At 35.3% G+C, this 26,631-nt stretch overlaps 5 protein-coding genes across 7 annotated transcripts in view; 2 read left to right on the top strand and 3 right to left on the bottom strand.

Annotated features, from left to right (window-relative positions):
- LOC100743058 overlaps nucleotides 1-7,316 on the top strand; it is an 11,697-nt gene extending 4,381 nt beyond the window's left edge. Inside the window, exons 1-3 of one of the 2 annotated variants that reach the window (XM_024364745.2) lie at nucleotides 773-2,563; nucleotides 4,302-5,544; nucleotides 6,168-7,316. In XM_024364745.2, coding sequence (XP_024220513.1) covers nucleotides 2,555-2,563; nucleotides 4,302-5,544; nucleotides 6,168-6,331 — 1,416 coding nt within the window. In that variant the 5' untranslated portion in view covers nucleotides 773-2,554 and the 3' untranslated portion in view covers nucleotides 6,332-7,316. Of the gene's footprint in view, nucleotides 1-772; nucleotides 2,564-4,301; nucleotides 5,545-6,167 lie in introns of those variants that run through there. The other variant, XM_003486290.3, reaches the window with a different exon arrangement.
- A 1,485-nt stretch (nucleotides 7,317-8,801) lies between these two features.
- On the bottom strand, nucleotides 8,802-10,622 carry LOC100743176. The gene is made up of 2 exons (XM_003486291.3): nucleotides 10,151-10,622; nucleotides 8,802-9,104 (listed from the first exon to the last, which is right to left on the bottom strand). Exons 1-2 carry the CDS (start codon nucleotides 10,358-10,360, stop codon nucleotides 8,883-8,885), a joined length of 432 nt encoding a protein of 143 aa, XP_003486339.1. The 5' UTR covers nucleotides 10,361-10,622; the 3' UTR covers nucleotides 8,802-8,882.
- A 2,411-nt stretch (nucleotides 10,623-13,033) lies between these two features.
- Nucleotides 13,034-16,259, bottom strand: LOC100742936 (probable isocitrate dehydrogenase [NAD] subunit alpha, mitochondrial). Its single transcript, XM_012380711.3, has 6 exons — nucleotides 16,071-16,259; nucleotides 15,647-15,769; nucleotides 14,774-14,946; nucleotides 14,255-14,489; nucleotides 13,896-14,174; nucleotides 13,034-13,809 (listed from the first exon to the last, which is right to left on the bottom strand). The coding sequence occupies exons 1-6, from the start codon at nucleotides 16,095-16,097 to the stop codon at nucleotides 13,570-13,572; spliced, it is 1,077 nt and encodes a 358-aa protein (XP_012236134.1). The 5' UTR covers nucleotides 16,098-16,259; the 3' UTR covers nucleotides 13,034-13,569.
- Nucleotides 16,260-16,739: 480 nt separating this feature from the next.
- Nucleotides 16,740-21,274, top strand: LOC100742818 (heterogeneous nuclear ribonucleoprotein M). Its single transcript, XM_024364760.2, is given in 11 exon segments — nucleotides 16,740-16,904; nucleotides 17,188-17,557; nucleotides 17,654-17,900; nucleotides 17,903-17,985; nucleotides 18,071-18,317; nucleotides 18,399-18,575; nucleotides 18,653-18,802; nucleotides 18,893-19,092; nucleotides 19,170-19,305; nucleotides 19,422-19,498; nucleotides 19,558-21,274. Coding segments are annotated over 10 exon segments (1,683 nt in total). The 5' UTR covers nucleotides 16,740-16,887; the 3' UTR covers nucleotides 19,478-19,498; nucleotides 19,558-21,274.
- A 1,696-nt stretch (nucleotides 21,275-22,970) lies between these two features.
- The window catches only part of LOC100742699 (protein fem-1 homolog CG6966), a 39,699-nt gene continuing 36,038 nt past the window's right edge, over nucleotides 22,971-26,631 (bottom strand). For both annotated transcript variants that reach the window (XM_003486287.4, XM_012380690.3), the window contains exons 3-8: nucleotides 26,026-26,226; nucleotides 25,543-25,794; nucleotides 25,244-25,400; nucleotides 24,158-24,584; nucleotides 23,879-24,085; nucleotides 22,971-23,794 (exon numbers count right to left, since the gene is read on the bottom strand). In XM_003486287.4, the coding sequence (XP_003486335.1) occupies nucleotides 23,354-23,794; nucleotides 23,879-24,085; nucleotides 24,158-24,584; nucleotides 25,244-25,400; nucleotides 25,543-25,794; nucleotides 26,026-26,226 (1,685 nt within the window). In that variant the 3' untranslated portion in view covers nucleotides 22,971-23,353. The remainder of the gene's footprint in view (nucleotides 23,795-23,878; nucleotides 24,086-24,157; nucleotides 24,585-25,243; nucleotides 25,401-25,542; nucleotides 25,795-26,025; nucleotides 26,227-26,631) is intronic.

Genomic DNA, 26,631 nt, shown 5'->3' with positions numbered 1-26,631 from the left:
CGCCGAGCGACGCTTCGACCAACCGCAACGATTCGCCTCGAACGGAACGATAATGCAAGCCCGTAAAATTCCAAGGTTAGGACGAGCGCGATTCATTGCTCCATTATAGTCTTGCAGAGAGGTTAGTTGGACGAAAGAGTTAGTTGATGCGTTCAAGGGATGGGGAAGATTTTTTTATTCTGTATCTATTAAGAAAATTATACGTCATATACGTAATCGATGGTAAAGCAATCGATATCGTCAAAGAAAAAATTGGTTAACGCGTTACTTAGAGGATGGTTGAAAAGCTCCGGTCTCATGCGTGTTAGGGAGATCGTTGTACTGTGTAAGATGTTTTATGATGATAGGTGGTGATCAGTGACGTAAAAGAGGTTGATACACAAAAGATGTTACATACTTTGATCTTTGGCTTTGCCTTGTGTTCCGTATTTCGTTTTACATCAGATTATTGTTTCATTATTCTATCACCTTCTCAGATAGGATAAAACGAAGTACAATTTATTCATATTAAATTAATATTTATGTTTAATAAGCAATAATTTGCTGTAACATCATTGCAATTCTATTCGCAAGATTGGGATGCTTCTTTATTATTATTATTACGTTCTCTACTAAATAGTCGATTGAAATAATTAATAAGAATATTTCATAATTATATTGACTGTTAAATTCAAACCATTAATTATTTTATCTTACATCGATATATATAGCAGCGAAGTATGTGATACAATAAAGTGCATTTTCAATTATCACTTGTAAACGCATGCTTCAATTACAGGACATTAAACAGTGACAAGATCATTTGTTATACAATACATAGAAACGATATAGGAGATAAGAATCGAAGGATAACTGCAGAGAGGGAAATCGAGAAAGGAGAGAAATGTATATTGCAATTTTTAAAGGATACTTAAATAGAATATTACGAGGGTTGACGGTGAAAATGTGTTACCATTGACTTTTAGGGGCGAGAACCCAGCGGGAAATAAATTGTTTCGTACCAGAGAATCTCAAGTAAATACTCGCGGAGACTTTCCGGAAAGCTTCTTTATATTGCGCCGGTAATAGAATAAAGAACCGACCACGCAATGGAAATTCTCACTTTTTGCATAATTGACGTATCCTCGGGAGCATACCGGCACGTTGAATTATTTTATCTCGGGATAATGTGATTTAAATACAAGGGACTGAGAAGACGCTGTAACGTTTCCATAAAGTATAGGGGGATGTAAATTTTGCTGCAGTTTCTTCGCTTCTTTCTCGGCGTGAATTTTTTACAACGTTATGGAAAGATGAAACAAAAGTATATGGAAGAAAGAGATAAAAAAGAAAACAGAGGAAAAAAGGATTGAGTAAAGTGGCTACAACGATCTCGTGATTAATGTTCTAGAAATGTAAGATCTCTTCCGAGGTCGGTGTAATTCAAGCTTGGTTAAACCAGCGCGACCGCTGAATTTCATGACGCAGCCAGCCTTTAAAATTTCCTGTTTAAGAAGACCACGATGTAAGGCAATGGAAACGCGTCGCTATTGTCTTTCATCGCAACCATCACGGAGGGAAAAAAATCGTTTCGCGTCTCCAGGGATTCTTCAGAAGTCCCACGTATCTGAGCCTTTAGAGTCGCCTTGTTTTCTCGACACAGTCTGTGTCAACATTTTACCATTCAAATGGTTAAGTAAATACAAGATCAATCACAATATGAGATTTGCATAAAGAAAATAGCAACTTTAATCTTATTGTGCAAGAAACAAGTAACTTTACGATGATATAATATGATCTTCCGTTCATTTTTTTGTTTTTCAAGATCTTCAAGAAAAACTTCCACTGCCTGCTAAACGCGTTTAGAATTTTCTTCTGAATAATTAAAAACTCCTCAATGTTGAAAGGAGTACAGAAGTCGTTTCCATTCCTTCCATCAAAGACTGTTATTTCTTCCTTCTTCGTGCCGCATAACGAGCAAATAATATTCGCCAATATACGTAGAAAGCGTAACCAGGTCCATTTCACTCTCGCTTCTGACAGAAATCAAAAGATTTTCACCGTTCGATGTTCAACAACGATAGAGACGGCACGGGAATTATGGACGCGCTGCAATGAGAACCGACGACGAGAGCCCGTATTTATCACGAAGAGTAAAACTGACAGCAGTCCATTTCCTGTTCGTCCTGCCTGTCTGGCTGAACATATCTCCTGACGAAACAACGTGGACGCCGTTTGTTTGGGAAACAATGGACCGAAACAATACCCAATCCCTCCTCGGTGCGCGGACACGGATACAGACCACCATTCTGCTTTCCACGCCCCGTTACACTCTTCTCTCTTTCTATCGATGAAAGAATCTCGCCAGGGACCTGGAAGACTTCACGGATTCTCGCCAATGGACAGTAAAAATTTTCCTCTCGTCGCTTCGTCACTCGCATTAACAGTTGTCTGTCGTTCTCGTTTATTCCAACGCCTAAAACTGTTTACAAAAAGTCGCCCTCTGATTCCTCCGTCGCGATGAAGAAGATTTTCATCGGAACATTAACGACTCGAGAATACCGGCCTGGAGATAATGCAAAACGTATGTTCTCGAACTTATTCTTTTTTCCAAAAAATACTTGCAAGCACGTTCCGTCTTTGCGAATGCAAATATACTTTATACTCTATTTACAATGTGACACTGTATGCATAGAAAGTTTCGGAGTTATAGGTTAATCAAACGCACAGTGGTAGAGGATCATAGAAGAAATAATTTTTGATTAAAAGAAACGAGTTTGATTTATCTTTCGTTACAAAGGCTTAAAAGTGTAGGTTTTAGAAGCCTGTAAGCGAGCAACCTGTTATACACGAGTCGTACGCGCAATGATTCGGTAAAGAAAAACGGAGCAAAGTGTTGAGTTACTTATGATATTTTTGAAAGATGCCGTTATTGACTGTATTAATTATCATAGAAATCTAAGTACGAGCATAAAATAGTATAATCTGTGTACTAAATAATACGCAATTTATTATTTAAAACTTTATTAAAATGGCAAGTGCAATCGATCGAAGTTATATTTAAAAATAACTTGGATATATATTTATTAGAAATCTTCGTAGAATCGCACGATTATCAAAACGCGAAATAAATGACGAATACATGGAAACTGATATCAGGAGTTTAAATATTAAAAAAGTGGAAATTTCTCACTTAAATCGTATATTCTGTTTAATCTGGAAAAATCAAAAATACACGATAACTTAGGATAAAGTAAATGCAAATCAATGAAATTGTAACTATATCAATAACGAAAATCAGTATGTAGGGAACACTTCCTTACTAATTACTAATTGTTCCTGATGCGACTGTTCATAGGAGCGTGGCACGAAGTTTGATTGAAATACCTACGATCGTAGATTCTCGTTAATGATTTCTCGGGAATTCCTTGCAAGACATTCGCGCGAAACCGAACGTGCACTTGACAGAAATTAGTAATCCTTAATGGATGATGCGACGCAAGCCCTAGTATTACTCATCCCTTTAGCCAGTCATAGGCGTTGCCTGCTGCTCTTAGACTTAACAACGGCGGATATTCAATTAATTTCAGAAGACAATAGTAGCGCGTCTCTGCTCCGAGGATTGTACGTACTTACCTACAACGATCTTCCATGCGTTCGATTATTGTTGGGAACCAAGCAGATGTGTAGTATTCCAAGATTTAGCTGTGTTGAATGTTCGAACTACCAAACTCATCGCAGGGTTGCTATGTTAGCCCTATATGTATGATTGTACATTCTTTATTTTGGAATATCGTTTGCCTTTATTCGCTTCATTCCCCAGAATGCAAAGAATCAAAGTTACCTTCCAGGAGTATTATTTATATTTGAAATAGTTTTGATAATATTTGCATATCATTTAATACAATATGTTGGAAAATAGAATATATCTTCTGGAGAGAATATCATTAAATGTCATTTGGTTAGAGAAAATATTGAAAAATTGTTAAATACTTAACGTAAAGAATTTATTAGAATTTCAAAACGAAACAATTTTCTAATCTAAAATCAATATTACAGATATTACCACAATCTATAGTCGCTTTTGCGTTGATACATCAGATACAAGAGATTCCTTTCTTTCTATTTAAAATAATGTCAAATCGAAATTCTACACTACACTCGATCAAACTGATAACAACCTCCATATCCAAATTTTGTCACAAGTTGTCCTCAAATACTTACAATGAATTTTAACCGTGAATGCAAACGAACATCCGCGGAATATTTCAACCACGAACCCTTGCTATCTGCTTCTTTTTAACATTTTGTGACTTCTCCAGTGCTCATCTTCGAAAACCAGAAACATGACGACGACCACAGGCGATCCGTCGACTCTGAAGAGTCCAGCCTCGCTCTCCGGCGGCGATTTGGTGTCCCGCCTTCTAGCAGCGACTCCTCCATACCTGTACAACGTACCCTTAACACCGCATAGCTTCTTCTTCAGCGAGATGTTGCGTTCGTTTGTGCAAGCAAAGACGGAAGTATCATCGGCGAACAACACGACGAGCGTACCTCGACGTCGCAAAAGATCTTGGCGAGACGCTCGGGATCGTCCGTTGGAATTAACCACGAAAGAAAGACAACATCATCACCATCACCATCACTCGCAGCACCAACAGCAGCAACAGCCGCCGGATAAATATTTCCATACTCAACAGCAGCCACAGCAAGCGGAGACGCGACTGGAGAACGGAAGTAAGCAAAGCGACGGCTACGACACCGCAAGTAAAGTGGGCAACTTCGAGCAGAAGCCAAACTTCGGGACAGACATTTTGAAACCGGTGGATGAAAATAAATCTGAGTTTAGCAAGCAGAGTAAGAGCTTTTTCGACGAACGACCTCGTCACTTTGAGCAGGCCCAACCACCGGAAAACATGTTCGCCAGTGAACTGCAGAAAGTCAAGCCGGAAGAGTCTCACTCTAGCGACCGTAAGAATTGCAATTACAACGACAGAAACCCGTACGATGATCGTACGAAGAGCGCGATTGGCAATCAAGAGCTACCACCCCTGTTATCAGATCAGAAGAAGCTCGATTTCTCGAGGACCTTTTTGCCCAGCCTTCCAGGAAGGGGCTGCGATATGCTTCCGGGCGTGAAAGGATTCGGTCTGCCCGGGAACGTCACCAACCCGGAATTCCTCCCTGGTCCACTTTGGTATCCGCCTTATCCAATGCCTCAATCATATCCTGGCATCGATCCTCTACATTTCTTCATCGACCTTCGCGTATCCGGCCATATCTGGGATCGCAAGTTGAGCGAGAGGCAACTGCCCTTCAAAGGCAAGCACTGTTCCGCCTTCAGTGTGCCACAATCCAAGGAATATAATAGCAATCGACCGTTAAATTTGACGAGAGACGAGGCTAGCACGTCTAGGAACAGCGAGGAAAATCTACGTGGCACTAATTATATTTTGAGACACTTGACTAGGACGTACAGGGACATTGGCCAGGCACGGAAAGCAACCAGGAGCGAAACATCGACTTCTGGCGAGAGCGAAGACAGTTCAAAGGACATTGATAATAGTGGGTGTTAATAATTGTTTGTTGCATGATTGGTGTTTTTGTTACGATTCGTTTCTATTTTCTTAATACAGTTGAAGTAACTCGTGTTCTGACATGGTGTTTTAATGTAACTAAACGTGTGCGATTGTATAGAGAATTACTTGTTTGTTCTCATCGTTAAAGATCTAAATTTGTTTATTATTAAAAGTCTAAATGTTTCTAACACAGATCGGACTGTGAAAGATTACGATAGTGAACAAGAAAGAGATCTTTTTAGAAAGAAATCAACGTTAAAATTACAATACTGCTTATAAGGGATTATTCTGTAATTTTTTTTCGACTAGACAGCTTTTGAGGCTCGAAGTAAAAGTTAACTTGAATTTCAAATCAAATGATTTCAACTATCGACAAGAGTAATGACAATAGTAGTAAAAATGACGATTCCATACGGTACAAAGTTAATATTCACAAATGAGAAACAGGATATTCGCAATTAATCTCGTCATGAACTAGATAAATCTCATTATGTCATACGAAACGCTTTCTCGTATAAAATTTGAAAAATGTTCGTATTATACGTAATATTGATTTCTTAAAAGAACGTATCTCTAATTAATTAAGCTTTTGTGTGTTACAAAATGCAGACGAAAGATCTCCAAAACCGGAAGAAATCTCGGTTGCGTCCACAAGTCCGGAAGAAGAGAGGAAGGATCTTCGAGCGTTGATAGGGTTGGAACTGGTGGTGGATTATGTGAAAGAGCCGAAGGGAGATACCTCGAACGAGCAGAATTCGCAAGTAACCGAATAACTCGTGAAAATCGAACGATTCTCTTTCGTTCTTGACTGTATAAATAGATGTAGCTCCGACACTTACAATCTCAGCTGGTTCTCACTCGACTACGTCGTTCATGTAGAATGTTTAAAAACTGAAATTCCATGACTTTTTTCATTCGTTGCGAAACAATCAAATTCAACAGATTGTCAATTTGACAAAAAATTGCATAATTATTTAACGATATTTCTTATTTAAAAAAAAATTTATTTCACAGTCGATACCATAGATCGAATTTTATCCTTTACGATTCTTTATAGCATTTAGAAACTTCATTGTAGTCGTTTCTCTAGTCAAATGTAAATTGTTCGGTTGACAATGTGTTAATGTCCCTTTGAATTATACACGGTGTCAAAGAATGTTAATAGCGAAAGAACATGGAATATCTTGCTATTTTTCTGAGATATTCCTCCCACTAATTCGTTTCGTCTTTTCTTTTTCTTTATTTTCGATGTGAATATTTAGAGACAACCTTGTACATTTAGAAACGATACATTGAAAAACTAGCAGCCTCGAACTTTTATCGGTGCTATCAATTGCGTAAATGTGGATGTGGCTGCCCTAATCTGACAGACCAAGCAATACATAAGCCTGCTATCTATTCACGCTCAATACGCAACTGAACAGCGTGAGACTTACGACATTTTTTAATATCGCAGTTTAGTCACGGTACTTTCCAGATACATTGAGTTTTTCATTCAGCAATCTGTACCACCGTGTCTGTCGTTCTTTGAAGACTCTTCCTATCTTACACTCGAGACTCGGCTCGAAAGAGTCATTTTCTACCAAGGAGGATCTTAGAGATCCCTTGCGGGCCGGAAACGCTCTGCTACGAATTCAACTATATGTGATATGCGGTGTACATATTATAGTAGCGTTCTATTGTATCTATATGTATTAATAGAAATCATTCGACCTGTATATTAAACGTAATAAAAGTAATGCGATTCAATCACGTGAACGAATTCGTATTCTTTCGAAAATTACCGTAGACCATTTTATATCCTACATTGCGACAAGCTTTCTACCGCTGATTGTACCTTTAATATCAATTCCTCTTTTATAATAGCTAACTTAACAAAATTTTGCTCAAATATTAAAACTGCAAAATCTTTCAAAATAGAACTGTCTCTTCCGCGTTTTTCTATTAATAAAAAGCAATTGATTAAAAATCACTTCGGTAGACTTAGGAGCCTACGAACACTCTCATATACTCAATCACAAAAACCACAAAATAATTCAAACATTTAATTATGAAATCCCATCGAATAGACAATAAAACTTACGAAATGTTCAACTGCGAAAACCAACTAGTAAATTATAGAGATGAAAATACTTACGACATATCCGATTACAAGAACAAAAAAAAGAAAGAGGCAAGATTAAGAAAACGACAGAGAAATATTTCTGCTCTGGATCAACTGCACGAGCTTACGATCGTAAGTTACGTCCAACACACGAACTTAAAGGTACATTCTCACGAGTACCATCTAAGTACGAATGGACTGAATGCTCGTTGAGCTCGAGGTCGATCTTTCAAAGTGAAACAGAAGAAGGAAGGATGATACAGTCTACGGCACATGCCGCTCCTTCACCTTGCTGAATGCATCGGCACTCGTTATAATTGGGAGTACCCTCGAAGGAACGCACACAGAAAGGGAACGTCATATTCAGCCGGATATGGTCACACCCTCGCCCCCATCAGTCTCTTGACGTTATTTGACTAATAAACTTCTATCCAGGGTTCTCCTTCATCGATCGAGATACTGTTTCCCGGTTTCGTCTCTCTGTCTATCGTTGTCGACACGGCTCTCTTTGACACGGCCGTTGACAGAGTACAATTAGGGGAACCGAGTCCCCGATATGTATGCGCAGAATGACAAGAGATACGTGGCTTTTAGGGACGAGGGCAAATCTGACGGGAGATATCGATCTGCCGACTCATTTGCAAAGGCTGGATGGAAAAGTTCGTCGACGTGTTTGCGGCCGATTAGATAGATGAAGATGCGTTTCCAATGTGGATTTCCATTGGGTGATCATTCGAGAAATTCTTTTGTTCTGATATTCTTTGGTGATTAATTGTCTCGAAGTATCTGCTAACTTTCCTTCGCTTTTCTTTACGCAAGTTTGATTTATTTCAACTTATTTCGATGAAAATTCGAGAAAAATGCAATGGAAATTGTAGGAAATTAAATAGCGTTAAATCTCTCTAACTTTCGGAAAGAAGAATCTCGCGAGCTTTACATTAATTCTTTAGAAATTAAAATTTTTCTTTTTCAACTAAGTATTACTAAAATTTGTTAACTTTTACGGAAATTCAGGATCGACGTTATAGATCTCAAAAAACGTAAAATATTTGAATAAACGTTATTTATTTGTCTCATCTCTAAATATTACGATCGGAGTTTTAATCTTTCCAGTAAGAAAAGTAGTACGTAATTATCAATTTATGTTTTATAAAATTATCAGTTTATTTTTATCACACTGTATGTAGTATTCACGCTCGTTCGTATACCTGATAAATTCCTCAAACAGTATCGTGATTAGCGATAACGCGAAGCTCCAAGATCACTTCACCCTTGTTGTTCCTATCGATTTTCACCATTTTGCGGTTCACCTCCGGGACCATGATAATATCATCTGATCCGACTCTCTTAACAGGTGCTTCGACTAATTTGTAACGCGTGATCGGTACCTCCTCTTTGTTCACTTCCATGACCGGCTTTTCCGGCGCGACAAGCGTGTACACCTAATTTCAACATGATACATGATTAGTACGTGCATTGGTATCTGCACCTACGTGGAAAATTTTTCGATTAATAGAATTAATAGATACGAGGTTCATACGACTTCAATTTACGATTGTTATCGATGTCCAATTTACTGATTATTGGAAAAAGTGATTCTCTGAAAAAATTGGACTCGTCAGAATTGTCAATTTTTTTTTTAATTCTGTAATGAAATAGTCAGTGACGTTCTATCAAAAAGAAAACACTATTCTAATTGATGTTTCTTTGTGTTCGGTTGCTTTATGCCATAATTTCACTTTAATTGCTTTTCGAGAGCATTAAAAAGAAAGCAATTTAAACAATATGAAACATAAATTCCCTCGGTATTTCGGTGAATTGGTATGAATTCTCTAGATGATATAACGTGAAAGACAATCACGTACTTTATATAATTAATTAATTTTGTATTTTTGTATTTTTAACAATTGATAAAAGAACGATCGATAAAAATTATTTATCTTGTGTAGAATTCATGATTCTACTGGTATTAATTTTCCACAATTTCATCATGAATAAAATATATTATGACAATAAACATAATGGAAACATCATTTGAACGAAGAAATATACAGAGTCGGGGATAGAAATAAAGGTAGTGGAAGTAGGTATCAACGAAGATTAATCGAACTAATAATTTCTTTAAGTTTCTCTTATTATATGTATATTTCTATAGTATATTATTTAGTAAATAATTGAAGCTAATAATTTACGTCTTTGCGTAAATAAGCCATATTTAACGAAACTTCGTTGACACTCGTTTCCATCACCTGTCCATTTCTTTTTGTTCTCGATTACGTGTTTGCAAATACATTACGTAACTGTGTTACGAAACAAACTCTATATTCTGCTTTTATTCGCTGTAAAAATCGAACGACAATCTTCACGATCCTTATCTCTACATTTTTTCGATCGCAATAAAAAGATGTTAGATAAATACTATCCATTATCGCAACAATCCCAATCGATGTATTTAAAGGTAAAATTTCACAGGAACGAATCGACTTACCTTTTTAACAGGATGTATCTTACTATCAGGATCGCTTGAGTCCCCAGCAAAGAAACTCAGATCCAAATCCCGCGAAGATTGCTCATTCGGAACGGGGAAAGTTAAGTCGTCGTATCGATTCTGGTCCAGAGTCGGCAAATAATAAACTCGTCCATTAACGACAACTACGAACGTCGTCAGGATGCTCACAAATATCCAACCGTTCTTCATCGTTTTGCGTACTCAGAGAGAACTACGAGTTAGAGGGCCGTGTGCTCGACGAAGAAAAGTAATAAAAAAAAAGAACTTTCCTCGTGACAGCTGACAGATCCATTAATCCATCGTAAGGCGATTACAGACCATTCTTTCGAATGATTAATTAAGAGTACAATCTGCCAACGGACGAAGAAACGAATAATAATTTCCTATTGGTCTAATTGTAAACGAAGAGTTGTTTCGTGTGGTCAGAAAGACTAATATACTTTTTTTCCTTTTTTTTTCATCAGGAAGCTTTGTATTATATTAAAAAGTGGAGGCGTATTGTTTTGTTATTTCGCAACAATGGCTAAAAATGTAGTACGAATGGAGTTTAAAATATTTTTATGCTGCCGACGGGTTTATTTCGCTATCTATGAAACATTTTTCGTCGACAGTAATGGATCCGTTTTGAAACATCCAATTATGAGGAAGTTGAAGTTCATTCATTCTATGAAATCAATAACTTTTAATAGTTGAGCCTGAGTTTTATGAAAAATAGTATAAAAAAGCGAAATTTTGACACGAACATTTTAAACTATAGTGATACACTATAGTGATATAGTGACCATTCAAACAGTTAATTACACGTACAGTAGACCTCTGTTTATTTGACTTTGTCGGAGAACCAAATAATTTATATAAAATAGAATTTATATCAGAAATTCACCGATACTTCCTACTGTCTATCATTTCTCGTTCACGTAATAGAAATGCATGTTCAGATAATAGAAACCAACCGGCAGGAATTTCTGTGCGTAATCGGACACTAACTAAAATTGCGGTCAAACGAATGGAGTTCGTATAAACGAAGCTCTACTGTGCGTATATTATGCTTATACTACTTTAAGATCGTTTCTAAATTTCCACAATGTGTTCTCATAATTCTTTCTCCAATAAGACAAATTCATCGTGCATCGTTCGTCACTTTCGTAGAACTCTCTTTGCTAACAGACTGACAGCTAATAAATGTCATTACTTTGAATACGACAGACAAGCTGCGGCGAGGAAAACACTGGTGCAACACTTGCGCGAAATCATTAACATAGGAAGAGAGTAAAGAAGAAGGAGAAAGAGAAAGAGAGAATATTGAGCAGAAAAATCGTAACTGCTCCGTCAGCAGCTTTTTACATTTCTGTTTGACGGTTCTCCGAAACGATCAGGCCCAGCGATTATGAACACTGAGACGGAAAATAAATCGCGGAACTCTAAACTGAGAGCGTCGCGTATTCATGGGGGTAGATACCGATAGATCCCCGATTTATTGTTCGCGTTCGAACCGGCGTCCGCTTTAAAGGCAGAAAACACGGTTTTCACTCGTAAAGGGGTGAAAGCGAACCGGGGGCGCGCGGGGCATGAAAATAGGTGAGGGGAAGAGGTGAGCGGGTGTGCATGTGCATTATTGGAACGCGACGAGAGATTAAAAACGACTTTTTCCAAAGGATCGGTTCCATTGACTGGGGTGCATTGCGGCAAGTCCTGAATAATGCATGAAATTTGTTCCCCGGAATCGAATCGTTTCTCGTCACCGCCAGCACCGGAACAAGAGAGCGAGCATAAATCTAAATAATTTCAACCCTCGAATTTTTATTATTCCTATGACTACGTCTGCGCCTCCGCGCTGAATATGCATGCCTTGCTTTCCGCACTTCGGCCTCGAGTGTTCCACCTTTTGTGTAACCAGCCCTTCGCCACAACTGATGATGCACCTTGCGACTGCCCCGGTCCCCGATACCGCTTAAATCGTCAACACACTGGTTAATTTTCCGTCTAAAACGAAATTAAATAAACGATTGCTTAGAAATCAGTGTTCTGGACGATCGAACAATCTTCGGTAAGCCGAAAGAGAATTAAGGCGAAACTAGCATCTTGTCCTGTAGAATTGATTTGACAGATTTGACTAGTCGGCTCGTAAATGAAAGCTTTCGTTAATATCGTAATTAGAAAATATTTGTTTTGGTAAGAAATATTTCGAAAGGCTAAGAAAGAAAAGATTCATATGTATTGAAAATTTAGTGATTCTATATATCATAGTTGAACAGAAAATTTAATATCAAAAATTTACAAAAGGTCAGTCATTATTCACTCGAGGAATCTCGATAAATCACAGAAAGTATTAACGAGCAGCGAAGATGACACCGGATCTTCCCCCATCCCATCCTCTTCTTTTGCCTGTGAAATATAGCCGACAACTTTTCTCATACTTGAGAATTTTCTTTAGAAGCATACTGTACTACGGAGGAAAGAGTAGAGGAAAGGGGAAGTTATAAAGTGTCCAAGACGGACGCTATAACAATATTGCAAAGGATAAAATTATGTAGCGTTTATACCACAAGAATTATATTTTTTACAATATTTCGTAAAACATCAGAAATGAAAATTAGCGTAATTAAAAAATTCTCATCTTATGATATTCATACGAATATTAATATCTATAAATACGTTTGATTGTAAAAATAAATCTAAATTTTCATATTTTCATATTTTAATATTTTATTCAAATATTACTGTAAATAAAAACACAAAAAATAATGAGTTATGTAACAATATGAATTACATTTCTGAAAAATTATTGTTAGTAGCATTATTTTTCAATATTTATAATTATATTCACAAACGATCTATAGGTCAAATAATGGACACAACACATAGAATCCATAATATTTTATTTATGTGTAATACTGCGCAATATGTTACTTCTTAAAACTCTTCCTCGAGGCACACATTATCAACAACTTCATTCTAAGGTATTGTACAGAATTCCTAAATTAATTTACATGTTTACTTTTTACAGATTCTATTAGAATCTTTCTTTTACAATAAGCAAGTATGACAATCATACATATACGTGTATTCAGTCGCATTGCAATAATATCGTATTAAATGCTATTACACATTAACAAATCTACAAATGTTGAGTAACATCAAGTTTTACAATAAACTAATTCAAGTACTCAACAAATTATCTAAATGAGTGCAAATATAAATGAAAAAGATATCCTTTACCTACATTGAACATCTCTGCAATTCAATCAAATAAATTGCACATACATTTTGAAGGAACACATTGAAAAAAATTTCGAAAAAAGAAACAAATTACAAAGATATTTAAAAACAACGTTTTACATCACATGTATTATTTCTACGAGTATTTGGCAGTTTATACCCAATAAATTTTATATCATCTATTTAGCTAATGCTGAAACCTTTTTGCAAATTTCATTAGTGTATTCACTGCATTTTGCAGATCCACCAAGATCTCCAGTTAAATGTTTGCCTTCTTTAATAGTGTCATAAGCAGAAATTTCGATCAGTTTAGCATGTTCATTTAGCCCCATATATTTAAGCATCATTACAGCAGAGAGTAATAATGCTGTAGGATTCGCTTTATCTTGACCTGCTATATCTGGAGCAGTTCCATGCACCTATTTTGGGACAAAATTATTATCAAATCACGCCCTATCATATTATAATTATATTATAAAAGAAATATAAAATTTTGTCTACTCACAGATTCAAACAATGCGCCATTCAGACCAATATTTCCACTTGGTGTAAGACCAAGTCCTCCTACAAGTCCAGCACACATATCAGATAAAATATCACCATATAAATTAGGCATTACAAGTACATCGTATTGACTAGGATCTTGAACCATGTTTAAGCATACTGTATCTAAATATTTTTCTTCAAATTTAATAGAGGGAAATTTTTGTGCAGCTTCTCTACAACACCTTAAGAACAAACCATCTGACATTCTCATTATATTTGCTTTATGTACAGCGGTCACCTATTAAGGAAATTAATAGTTGCCTAAAATATTTGTTAGCTTCTTTTTTAAGTTAATTTTTGAATAAGTAGATTAAAAACCTTTTTTCTATTATTATCCTGAGCATATTGGAAAGCAAATTCCGCTACTCGACTGGAAGCTTCCTCTGTAATCAATTTAATTGATTGTACAACTCCTTCTACAATTTCATGTTCTATACCAGAGTATTCTCCTTCTGTATTTTCTCTGATAGTGACAACATCAACATTGTCATATAATGTCTTATATCCTTCCAAGGAACGACATGGTCGAACATTGGCATATAAATTAAATTCTCTGAAAAAAAAAAAAATAAAAATAAAAGAAAGAAATATATAAATGTAAATTGTCGAAATATATAAATTATCGAATAGTTTTAAATCCTTGCTACAGTCTACACTAAAGCAGTCTACACTACTTCAAATAATTACATGTTTACATTGACATTTGTATGACAATTATGTAACTTAAACAGCTCATAACAAATATATGAAGATTGAGACAATATTGTGATGTTTGATTGATGTTTGAAGTAGATACACTTAACTATTCTTAATTACACAAGATAAAAGTAGGCTTACTTTCTTAATGCAAGATTTAAAGATCTATGTCCTTTTCCTATAGGTGTCATCAATGGTCCTTTCAGACCAATTTTATTTCTGTTAACTGAATCAATGGCAGCTTGTGGAATACCAAATTTTCCATCTGGACCTCTTACCGGTGTTACATCAACAGATTCCCACTCTATGGGTACCTGGTATTTAAGATAATATTACAAGTATATGTGAATGCATATAAAGAAATACAAAATGTTTGGGTACAATCTTATCTAACATTGGATACATTCATCTTTATTAGTGCTGTTATATGAAAGAATAAACTGTATAGGTATATATTAACATACATATAGATACTAACAGTTGAGTAACAGTGTTATGCAATACATGATATATGAGTGATACTATTAAAGTTTCTTCATTCATGCTGAAAAATAGTACATTGTTGTTTCTCAATATTAAAACTATTATGCATCATTATTACACATATAAATGAAAACAAATTAATAATCTCATGCATTTATTTGAAATTCACAAAATATACACTGTGTTTATAAAAAATATACAAATTAAAAAGAACATACCCTGGCTACAAGAGCAGACTGAATTAGCCTACAATTGGATCAACCTGTATAAGAGTAAGATTAAAATAAACTCCTTAAGGTTATTAGTAGGACACTTAGGGTCACCTTGTAAGGTTCAAACCACAAATAATGAAAAAATTAAAACAGTTACTCAAAATGTAATATCTACTGTGCAAAAATGTAACAGAAATGTCAAAGTGGACACATGTTATCAATATACTTCCATTCGACTGATAAGACATGCAATTACCTAGAAATATCATGCATAATGAAAACTGTTAACATATAAAATTATTTGTGAAAACCATTTTACCTTGGCAGCATCGAAAATCTTTTGTACTGCAGTTGAAATTTCGGGTCCGATACCATCTCCGGGAATAAGTGTGCATTTGTGAACTTTATTGCTGTAAAAACGGACACAGCCAATTTTGGGGACCTGTTAATCAAATATCAATAAGATTGATAATTATTAATAAAAGAACACGCGGAATACTACTATATTTCGTAAAGAAAGATAGTACGAAGGTGGTACTGAGAAATTGATATAATGTCAAAGGAGGAAAGAAAAATTATAAATGATATAAGGAAAAGAGATAGTTTGCCAAGCTGTTAGAGCCCTCAGCAGAAAGATATAACCAAGATATGAAATATTCTAACCTCATTGTTTGAGAATGATCACAATTACGTGTAGGACACTTATTGTTTTTAGAATTTCTGGATTGACACGTGTTACTTACTGCATTTCGTATCCACTGTGCTGCCATTCTCTTTGTAAATTTTATAATAAACACAAGAACTTCCACCACCCAAAATTGTTGCGCACGTCAGAAGCAGCACCAAAAACCCAGAGATGTGAAATGAATCACAGTTGTGATTGGTTCCCGCGAAACGATGTCTTCTGCTATTCGGAAACGGAACATAATGGTCGATAGTATCGAACATGACGAGTGGCTCCACATATACCGACATTTTGATTTACAAGATAATGGCTAAGGGCAAATTTATTTTCAATAATTGAGATTGTCTTTTCAAACTTTTTTTTATCATTTTTCAAACAATAAACTATCGAAATAAGAATATGAAATAATAAACATTCTTGTAACATTTAAAAAAAATTTATTTAATTTAAATATGAATATTGATACGTGAATTTTGATTGGCTACACAATCGAGTTTTAATTTTTCCGAAGACAATAGCTCGAGTTTGAAACTTCTCAATCAGTTATGTTCAAATGTTTAATAATCACAATCGTGTAATGTTTTCTAAATATGAAATATAATTTATACTTGCAACGTAGAAGGGTAGCAACGTAATATCATAGAAATATTATAATCAAATGATTTTTATAGTTTTATTCGTATCTTTTTAAATAAGAACTTATTTTGAATACAGTAGTTTCCGGTATGGTTTAGCATTTCCTCGGACGGCCATTTTATAGGACGCTTCACCGTCGCGTATGTTTGCTTATTCGGTATCTTTTACTCTTTTTAACGAATAAACTATTTATATGTTCTTTAAATAATTTAGTTTATTCAGTGCAAAAAGCGTTGACAATGATTAAGCAAGAGGAGTAAGTATAAAATTGATATTTATAATAATTCATTGTCTATTCTTTGTCGGCGTGGAGAATCATGTACAATTAACACAAACCGACGCTAGTACATTTTCAACGTATCAGCAGTATACATTTTTTTTAGCAAGTATTTGTTGAATCACTCAATTTAGTTAAAATTTATACAAATTATATATTGAAAAACATATAATAAAAGTTGTAGGTACATATATTAACAAGCAACAGTAAAACGTGTTTTCTCTTACACGAGTTAGTTCTATATAATCTTGTTAAATATTAGGGGTCAAGTACAGAATAACGAGGAGAGAGATCGAAGTAGAGAACGTGATCGTAACAGGAGAGCGGAACGACAAAATCGCATAAATTCTACAAGCCGTGATCGTAGTAGGGAACGAAACGATCGCGGTCGAAAAGCTTCAGATCGACGAATCTATGTATCAAACATTCCCTATGATTTTCGCTGGCAAGATCTTAAGGATTTATTCAGAACAGAAGTTGGTAAAGTTGCTCATGTCGAACTTTTTACTGACGAAAATGACAAACCAAGAGGTTGTGGTATTGTTGAATTTGAAGATTCAGACTCGGTAAAAATTGCTGTAGAAAAAATGCATCGGTATGATATTAAAGGGAGAAAGCTGGTCGTCAAAGAGGTAGTTAGTATATTGTTATTTTTTCAACTTCCTTACAACTTGGATGGGTACCATGCAATCAGTGTTAAGGACATGTTTAATATTTATGCATTTTAGGACTTTGATGTTGAACGGGATAAATATGGCCGGTTAGCAACAGCTCGTAACAATGAAAGAGTTCGTGATGATAGATTTAGGGATCCGCCAAGGCCACAAGGTGGTGGGCGTCAAAATATGAATGCTCCTGCTGGTGGAGGTGGTGGTGGTGGAGGCGGTGGCGGCGGCGGTGGTGGCGGTGGTGGTGGCGGAGATAGCAAATTTGGGAATACCTATGGTCTAAGTACTCAGTTTTTAGAATCTTTAGGGGGAATACCTATGGTCTACGTACTCAGTTTTTAGAATCTTTAGACATTAATGGACCTTTAGTTACTAGAGTATTCGTAGCAAATGTAAGTATATCTTGCGATACAGTTTGTATAATATTGACAAATTAAGTATATGAAAGTTTATTAAGTTATTACTTTGTATATTTAGCTTGACTACAAAGTGGATGAAAAGAAATTATTAGAAGTGTTTAAATTAGCTGGTAAAGTACTACATGTTGAATTAGGAAAAGATAAAGATGGAAAATCTCGAGGATTTGGAGTGGTAGAATATGACCATCCAGTAGAATCTGTACAAGCTATATCAATGCTTCATAATCAGCAACTTTATGATAGACGTATGACTGTGAGACTTGACAGAGCAAATGAACCAGACATGCCACCAAAATTACCAGAAGGTACCTTCTTATTTCCTAAGAAATATTTTATTTTGTTATATAAACATATAAAAATGAAAATTGATATCAATTCCAAAATAGGGTTAAAGGGAATTGGAATGGGTCTTGGAGCTGGTGGTAATAGATTAATGGATGTAGCTAGAAACATTCCTAATGTACAAGCAAATAATCCACCTGTTGTGAATCCTATTTCTGCTCCTGTGTTGGCTGCTGGTGCTTTTGGAGCTGGTTTAAACAATGTTGTGCCAGCACAGTTAGGTGAGTCTTACTATAAATGTAATATATAAAATAAGATAGATAGAGAATCTGACAATGATATATTTATATACCTATAGCATCTGCATTGACAAATTCAAATGCTGCAGCTCTTCAAGCAAGTCTTGCTGGAGGTCTAAGCGCTAACCTGACCACCAGTTCTTTGCTGAATTCGTCGTTAACAAATGAGTTGGCTTCTAACTTAAATAATTTCGGCGGAGGAGTTGGAGGTTTGTCTAATTTACAAGCCTCTTTAGCTGGTGGACAAGGCAACAATTCATTTGCGCCGCGAGGCTTATCTAAAATGGACAATGATGTAGGCTTCGGTGGAAACAATGCTTTTGGTGGTTCTAACTTCGGTGGTGGCAGAGATTTTGACGGTGGATTCAACAGAGGGGACAACGATCGTGTTCCTGGTGGAGGTGGTGGTTTTGCTGGAAATCAAGGTCAAGGAGGAGGTGGGAACAGACAGAATACTAATGGTTCTCGGCCGATGTCAGACACTATTCTTATAGGAAATGTATGTACTTTTCTTAATTTGTACACAATAACTAATACATGTATGTATATTTGTAAACATAAAGATAATTGTAACAGCTCCCACCAAACACAACATGGCAAATGTTGAGAGACAAATTTCAAGATGTTGGAGAGGTGAAATTTGCTGAAATGCGGGGAAGTGACATGGGCATGGTACGATTCGCATCTGAATGGGATGCTGAACGCGCTGTGTGTATCCTTTTAAAGAATATGCTAATAGTATAAATCAGTTTTGTCTATTTAAGAGAATACGCATTTTGAAGGGCATGTATCATTTTAAAGATTTTTCTTAATAATTTTTATATATAGCTATGATGAATCGGTCACGTATCGATGGTAGGACGATTGATGTTCGTCTCTACTAAAATCTGGGGAATACACTCAAGGTAACATTAATAGAGAACCTCTGCAGAATTTGATGCTTAACAATAATTTATTGATGCAGCGAGAGGAGACTGGGTGTTCGTATGTCGTCTGCAGGATTGTTCCGCTCCTGGTGACAATACTTGAAATTCATCCTAGTAGTGTGGCAGAACTTAGGACAGTGGGTGAGAAGTATCTGTCGTTGGAAGATCAACAGTTGTTTTATGCCTACTTCAACGTTGAAACACTCATTGGCTGCCGATGATCACCCTTCCTTGCTACAACTATTTCATTCGAAATTCTTTTACCAGATTATCGTTCCTTTTTACAGTGGAAGTCTACTAATTGTTCACTCCTAAATCGATCTTTTTGAGTGATCGACAAATAGTTTAGTTGTTAGATTTAGGTTCATAATGTTCTACGTAATCTGTAGGTTTTTCAGTATATAGGTTTATGATATTTACAGTAATTATCAAATGTAGCTTGTAAGTTTATTTCTTAGTTCTCACGAGAGATCAATCGATTTCCCCACATTCCGGTTGAACATGACGCTTTGGTCATTCGCGGAGTGGTTTATCGATCAGGGACAGATTAATCTTTCAAGCATAAATATTAAAGCGATATAGTTGTTACGGATTTTACAAGTTAAAGTTTATCCATGTATGATAGATACTTTCATGCACAATCCTACACACATCGTGGACGTGTGTCGATTTGTTTGTGGTATCGGTCGCACTCTATTCTTGTATCTAATACATAGTGATACATCATGGCTCAACAGGGGACTGTATTGTTTTCATTATAGTTCTGCGATCTGATCTTTTATTCGTCGCGTCACATCGTTTTAGTAACTTGGAGATTCAAGTGTAGCGGAGCATACAAAATTTTAGTTGTCATTAGGAAGGTCCCTTCCAATTCGCTCGTCTCGAGACTTCAGCGAATGAACATTGGATGACTTTATACCCAAAATTTGGCAGAATTTGTCTTACATATTGTGCATCAATCATATGTTTACCAAAAAATACAAAATATTTGTGTAAAGAACCAACAATTTTTAATATCTGTCGGTTTTTACAAAGTGCAAATAGAGGCTTTTCACAGCTAATTTTATATACATATTCTTTGGTAAACATATTTCCTCTCGCTATGTAGATCTCGAGGAACATTCTGCGCATTGTATAACACTCTTGTATAACCACAACATCATGACAGTGATTGAATAAAATCCAAATCCGTTTTGACTACAAAAAAATATGCTGGTCGTTGTGTTTTATTTCTGTGTTGTTGTGATTCTTTATACTTTAAGCAGGTTTAAGCTGTGTATATGCATTGGCATAGAGGATATTGTTTCCGCTACTTTTACATGTGCAATACATTTACCTAGAACGAGTTTTTTCAAATGTATTGCACTTAAGCAGAAATTTCTGCTTAAAAAATGTATAACTGTAGATATTAGTACTCCCTGCTTACTTTTGAGATTTATAAACTTCACTATCTGTGAGGCATGAATATTTGTTTACATCGCAGGTGAGATATTTTTCAGGTGATTGTGGTTTTCTATTCCTCTATGATGAATATATATTTCAAGAAGGAATAATTTGCTTGAAATTTATCAAATATTTGTTCCTTCATTAATGGCTACTGGAATGCATTGTTAATGTGATATTCGAATTATCAAGTTACATGTGGTACTCTTCTTTCGAAGATTGTTAAAAATTTATGCTATTGTTTGAAATAGTGGATTAACAGGTTTTGGGAAAATTAAAACTGTGGACGGTAATATAGTATTTCGTCTCTAACACTGTGGTTGATTCTTATTTTATTGTAGCATCTAGAGAGATTTTATTGTATCCTCCATATTTATCGAGAACTAGTTTAGAACTGCAAAATTTCTATATTCCAAGTGAATTTATGTAACGTAAGAAGCACAATTACTTATTATGACTGTAACTTCTATGGTAAGTGGTTGTAAATATTTTATGCTCTGGTCTTTGCCGCAATCGCCAATGAAATATTTAATGCGTGTTCAAATCACTATGCGTATGGAATTTTTTAATAACCATCGTCGATCTCCGCTGTGTGGTTGCCAAATTTGTTTCTTAACATTTGAAGGATGTGGTCTTTTTTTCTTATAATGTCATTGATGTCAGATAGGGTCTTATTTTATAACGCATGAGATCGTGTGCTATGGTTTGTTGTATTATTTCCATCGTAAGTGATTGATCGGTTGTGTTTTATTATTCCACGAGATATTTTGGAGGAAGGATATTATGTGTTTCGACGAACATAAAAGAATAGGGATAACGACATCTTCTCTTTGATATCGTTTAAACGCTCATTATCGAAATTGTTTGAATAAGTGTCTAAAAATAAAATTTTTTAATATAGAGGATTTAAATATATCTTGAGTAATTAATCACTTTTAAATTGCGGCTATCATCTTGCAGGAAAATTGGGTAAGTTCTACAATTTGTATAACAGATTTTTATGAATATGTTGTTCTTCCAGGGAAGCTATCTCGTCCAAGCGAAAAGTTATTAAGCGGTAAGTTTTGTAGGATGAAAATCCATTGGTATCTTATTAAATAGAAATAAATGAACATCTCGATATATTATTAATCACACCTGTATTTCCAGTCTTCACATTATAAAACAGTTAAATTGGGTGACTGAATGTAAGATACTTTTTTTGTAGAGAATCACAGTGTTTGTGTAAAAATAAAGTGTGTGAATATAATCACTGAAACAAAAATGTGTTCAAAAAGTACAAAACTCAAGTCGCATCAAGATCTCAATGGTATTATAAACTCTATATGCATTACTGTGAGAAAATTGTTATAGTTGTGCTATTTAGTGTCAAGTGCATTTGTTTATTTTCAAAAAAAGCACCTTACTAAAACACCTCGGATATATAATTCTTAAGTATATATAGTTTTGTATAATACTTATAATGTATATGTATGTTTATCACATTTTAAATAAAGGTAAGCTTAAATATTATAGATTAACATAATATATACGTAACTTCTTAAATCTTCTAATTGGCAAATTCTTTTAAGTAATAAACTCAAAAAACATGTTTATATGTATAATAAAAATGTTATGTCGTAGAATTTTTAACGTATAATTTTATTTTTCCCTATTTTTAATATATAAAAACGTATAAGTGATTTATATTTTAGATATTCCATGCTATATAAAAAAGTATATTACATAATTTTACTTCTGTTCTTATTTTTTATGTAACAATGAAAATGAAAGTAATTCCTACGATTACACAATTTTTCAATTTAACATATGAGTTATAACTAAATGTTATCAATGTAATTTGTATATTATGGCTTGTAATGGGGTTTATGTATAAGGGAAAAAGCTGTCAGCGTATACGATAATAAAATCATATTAACCGATATTTATGAGCTATCATAACCCATGTCAGTAATCTTAAGTGTTTTGTATTGATCAACATCAATATTAAGAATTTTTCTTTTATTGGACGAAATGAAGAACATAATTTAAGACTAATTTGAAATTCGTAACTATTTGAATTGTTCTTAACTCTTTACTAGCATTGAACGATACTAGAGTCGCAGAGGTTACTGACTCACTGATATTTAATTCTCTAAAAACCAGATTTATAACTAAAAATTACTGACAGCATATTTTACGTATGCCACATCATGGTATTATATGTATAATAATAGCATTCCTTTCTATGTTTCATACTTGCTTATTCGAAAAAGTATCTTAATATTAATTTTACACTTTCGAAAAAGATATAAAACTTTATCGTTGATTTTTCTTATTCTTTAGATAACGTATAAATATCTCTTGTAGCATTCTAAGCAATAGCCTATCGTTTCCACTGCACTAGTATCACTAGTGCATTTGAACAAAATCTTGAAGATGTTTTGGGACAGACTCAATATCGTATGCTTTCCTTACTACTCTCGCTGCTAGACAGGTGAGTTTAGTGTATCTCATGGGATATATCGAAGCATATGGGTGTTTATTCCGTACTAAAGTCTCATACGCGGTGTTACTCCATATCAATGATTGGAATGTGCTACCCATTTTATTAACAGCATCAATATGTGCACCAGCATCAAGAAGAATATTAACAAGATCGGTTGGCGGATGGAACATAGCAGCAAGATGTAATACCGTACTTCCGGTTGCATCTCTTGCTGAGACGTCAGCGCCAACTTTTATAAGAGCCTTTATTAAATGAGGAGAAGGAAACCTAAATGACGGAGATCTAGGACCAGCTCCGAATATAGTATTTCTTTCGCTAAAAACTAAATGCAACACAGTCCGATCCTACACAAAAAAGAAAAAGAAATTAATCTCTCAAAAAATTAATATATTTTTAATCGGTAAATAAATTCCTTCGTATTAACTTACGTTATTGTCTTTGGGATTTACTCGAACTAATTCATAAAGCGCTTGATGCAGTGCAGAATATTCCGCAGTGTCTTCTTCTGGCATTTCGTGAGTCAATAAACTTGCTAGGTGTAAAGTGGTGACGAGAACTCTGTTTAAGTAGGCAATATCACGTCCACGAGCTGATCCTTTGTCCAACATTTGTTTTCCTAATTTCACTTCCAAAACCTGCAATAATATAGATTGTATATTGCCATTTGCAAACAAATAACGAATATCCAGTATATTTTTGAAACATACAGCTTTCCTGAACACTCTAAGAAGTTCTTCTCTCTGAATCTGTGGTACTCTACGTCCTGTATTTATTTGTCTACCTATCATAAAACTAAAGAGTTCGGTAAAACTAAAAAGTGAACTCTGGGTCATTGGATCGAGTGGTTCCAGCATGCTTTGCTGCATATCTAAAGCATAGTTCCAAAGTTCTATACAACGACTGAACATTCCACCATCCGCGTATACAGCTCCTCTGTAGCGAATATAATAACTGGTGTCAGGATGAGCTGGTCCTAATATTCGTTCTCTAATTACAAGTGCTTGCATTCGCATTTCATCCGGATCGTTTAATAATCCATCCAGTGCATCAGGATCGGTAATTTCCCGTGCAAAATCGTAAGCAGCTACAAGTGGTGATGGTCTTGGTTTCAGTATCACTGGATCACTTCGATATCTGAAGTACGACATTGACAAATATTTCAATGATCTATGAATATTATAAAATGTAGAAATTATACGTACACACATGTATTGTACATAAAGGATGCCCCAAAAAGATGTATATACACTTTGAATGATTATACATTGTTATACCATGCATTCGTGAGATATTTAGGGGTGAAGAGGACTTTTATTTCCAACAAGGTGGTGTACCTCCCCACCACCACCGTGAAGGTCTGCCTTCATGAATATTTGCCGAACCGATAGATTGAAATAGAGATAGTGTTGAATACTTCCAGCGATTCCCAGATCTCGATGGACTTTTTTTTATGGGGATTCATCAAAGAGAAAGTTTATGACACAAAAACGGCAGTAGTTTATGAATTGAGATCAGCTATTAAAAGACTATGTATCGAAATACCGAACCAAATGATTCGTTTTGTTTGCGATTTCATTGCTCTACTTTGTCAGCAGTGCCTGGATCGTTCAAAGGTCATCAATTTGAGAGCATTTGTGATGACTAAAAAATTTCGATATCTGTCTTCTTTGATTCGGAGTTTTAATCTTACTTATACCTTAATAAATTCGCTAAATTTATAACCATTCGAAGTGTGTATAAATTTCTGGGCGTGTATTGCTGAAATTCATTTGTTTCTACAAAATTGTACATACCTTTCGTTCATTGCTTCTTTCCAGCATTCAAGTGCTCCCATCATGTCTCTCTTTTTATCCACATATGTAGCGCCCAGTAATTCCAGTGCGTCTATGCGTTCCTTGCGATTCACCAAGTTCGGCATACTGATAAAGTATTCGACAATGTGCTTATGACCTGTAAAATCAGAAAGACTTTGTGATAATTCACTTCCTACTAGAGAGTTTCCTCGTTCACTTAATAAAACACTCAGTTAAACATTAATTGTAATCGTCTTAAGGAAACCTTCGGGGTTGTGCGTGGAACATTCTGCTTTAACCTGTTACTGCTGCCGTAAGGAGTGGTGACATCCCGTAGGAGTCCACGTCCATTCGGGCACCATGCTTGAGGAGTACCTTCACGACTTCTAGAGATCCGCTCTCAGCACAATCGTGAAGTGCTGTGTTACCCTTTATGGATTTTCGGTTAACGTTCGCTTTCAGGGTAAGTAGGTACTTGACGATTTTAAGATGACTTTTGTAACAGGCGATCATCAGACTTGTATGACCATGACGGTTTGCCATCTCAATATCTGTAATCAAACAGCGTATTCATCGTTAATTCCATTTTTTTTTTATAAGAAAAATAAAACATTATTACTTCACGACATTTATCATAATACAGAAAGTTTCTATACTAATCGGAAGTTCTACGGTGACTACATCGATGTACACTTTTGTTTACAACTTTAGAAAACAGTACATGACTATTAGAAGATGGAAACGTTCCGGTTGTTTTTAAGAGATATTTGAGTGATTCATACCTGCACCGTGATCCACCAAAAATCTAACAATATCGAAGTGGCCGTCGAAACAAGCTGCTCGTAGAGGAGTGGAAAGTGTTTTAGTGGTGGCATTTACCCGGGCGCCATTTTTCACTAGTAACTTAACTAAAACCAAGTGACCGGCAGCTGCGGCGCACCACAAAGGTGGCGCGCGCTCGATCATTTCTCCATCGAACATCACTGTTGAAATAAACGAAATATTACAAATTATATTAATCGAACAATATCCCAAGTAATATTATTACATAAGAAAGATATCAAGGATGAGTTTTAACATGAGTTACGATCAACAGATAAATTATTTGAATTAGAAATAGATCTGATATCAGTTCGTAGTTACGATCGAATTCGTTCGATAATTATCGAATTTTAACACTTAGCCAATCGAATAGAGAGATCTCCCCTCTGTGAAGAACCGAATGCGTGACCGAATGGGGAGATCTTTCTTCTTGACTTTAGCAACGCGTTTTCCTTTTTTTTGTTGTTATTATCAGTTATTGTTTACCTGGAATTATTCCCAATTAATTGCGCCACTTTTTCTGCTTTTATAAAGTACAGTATATAACAAAGTAAACCAATTTAGTG

This window comes from Bombus impatiens, unplaced genomic scaffold, assembly GCF_000188095.3.
Source record: "Bombus impatiens unplaced genomic scaffold, BIMP_2.2 scf_0106, whole genome shotgun sequence".
In the NCBI taxonomy this organism is placed as follows: Eukaryota; Metazoa; Arthropoda; class Insecta; order Hymenoptera; family Apidae; genus Bombus; species Bombus impatiens.
Note: the sequence above shows the minus strand (reverse complement) of the source record. Positions and strands in the feature narration are given on the sequence as shown.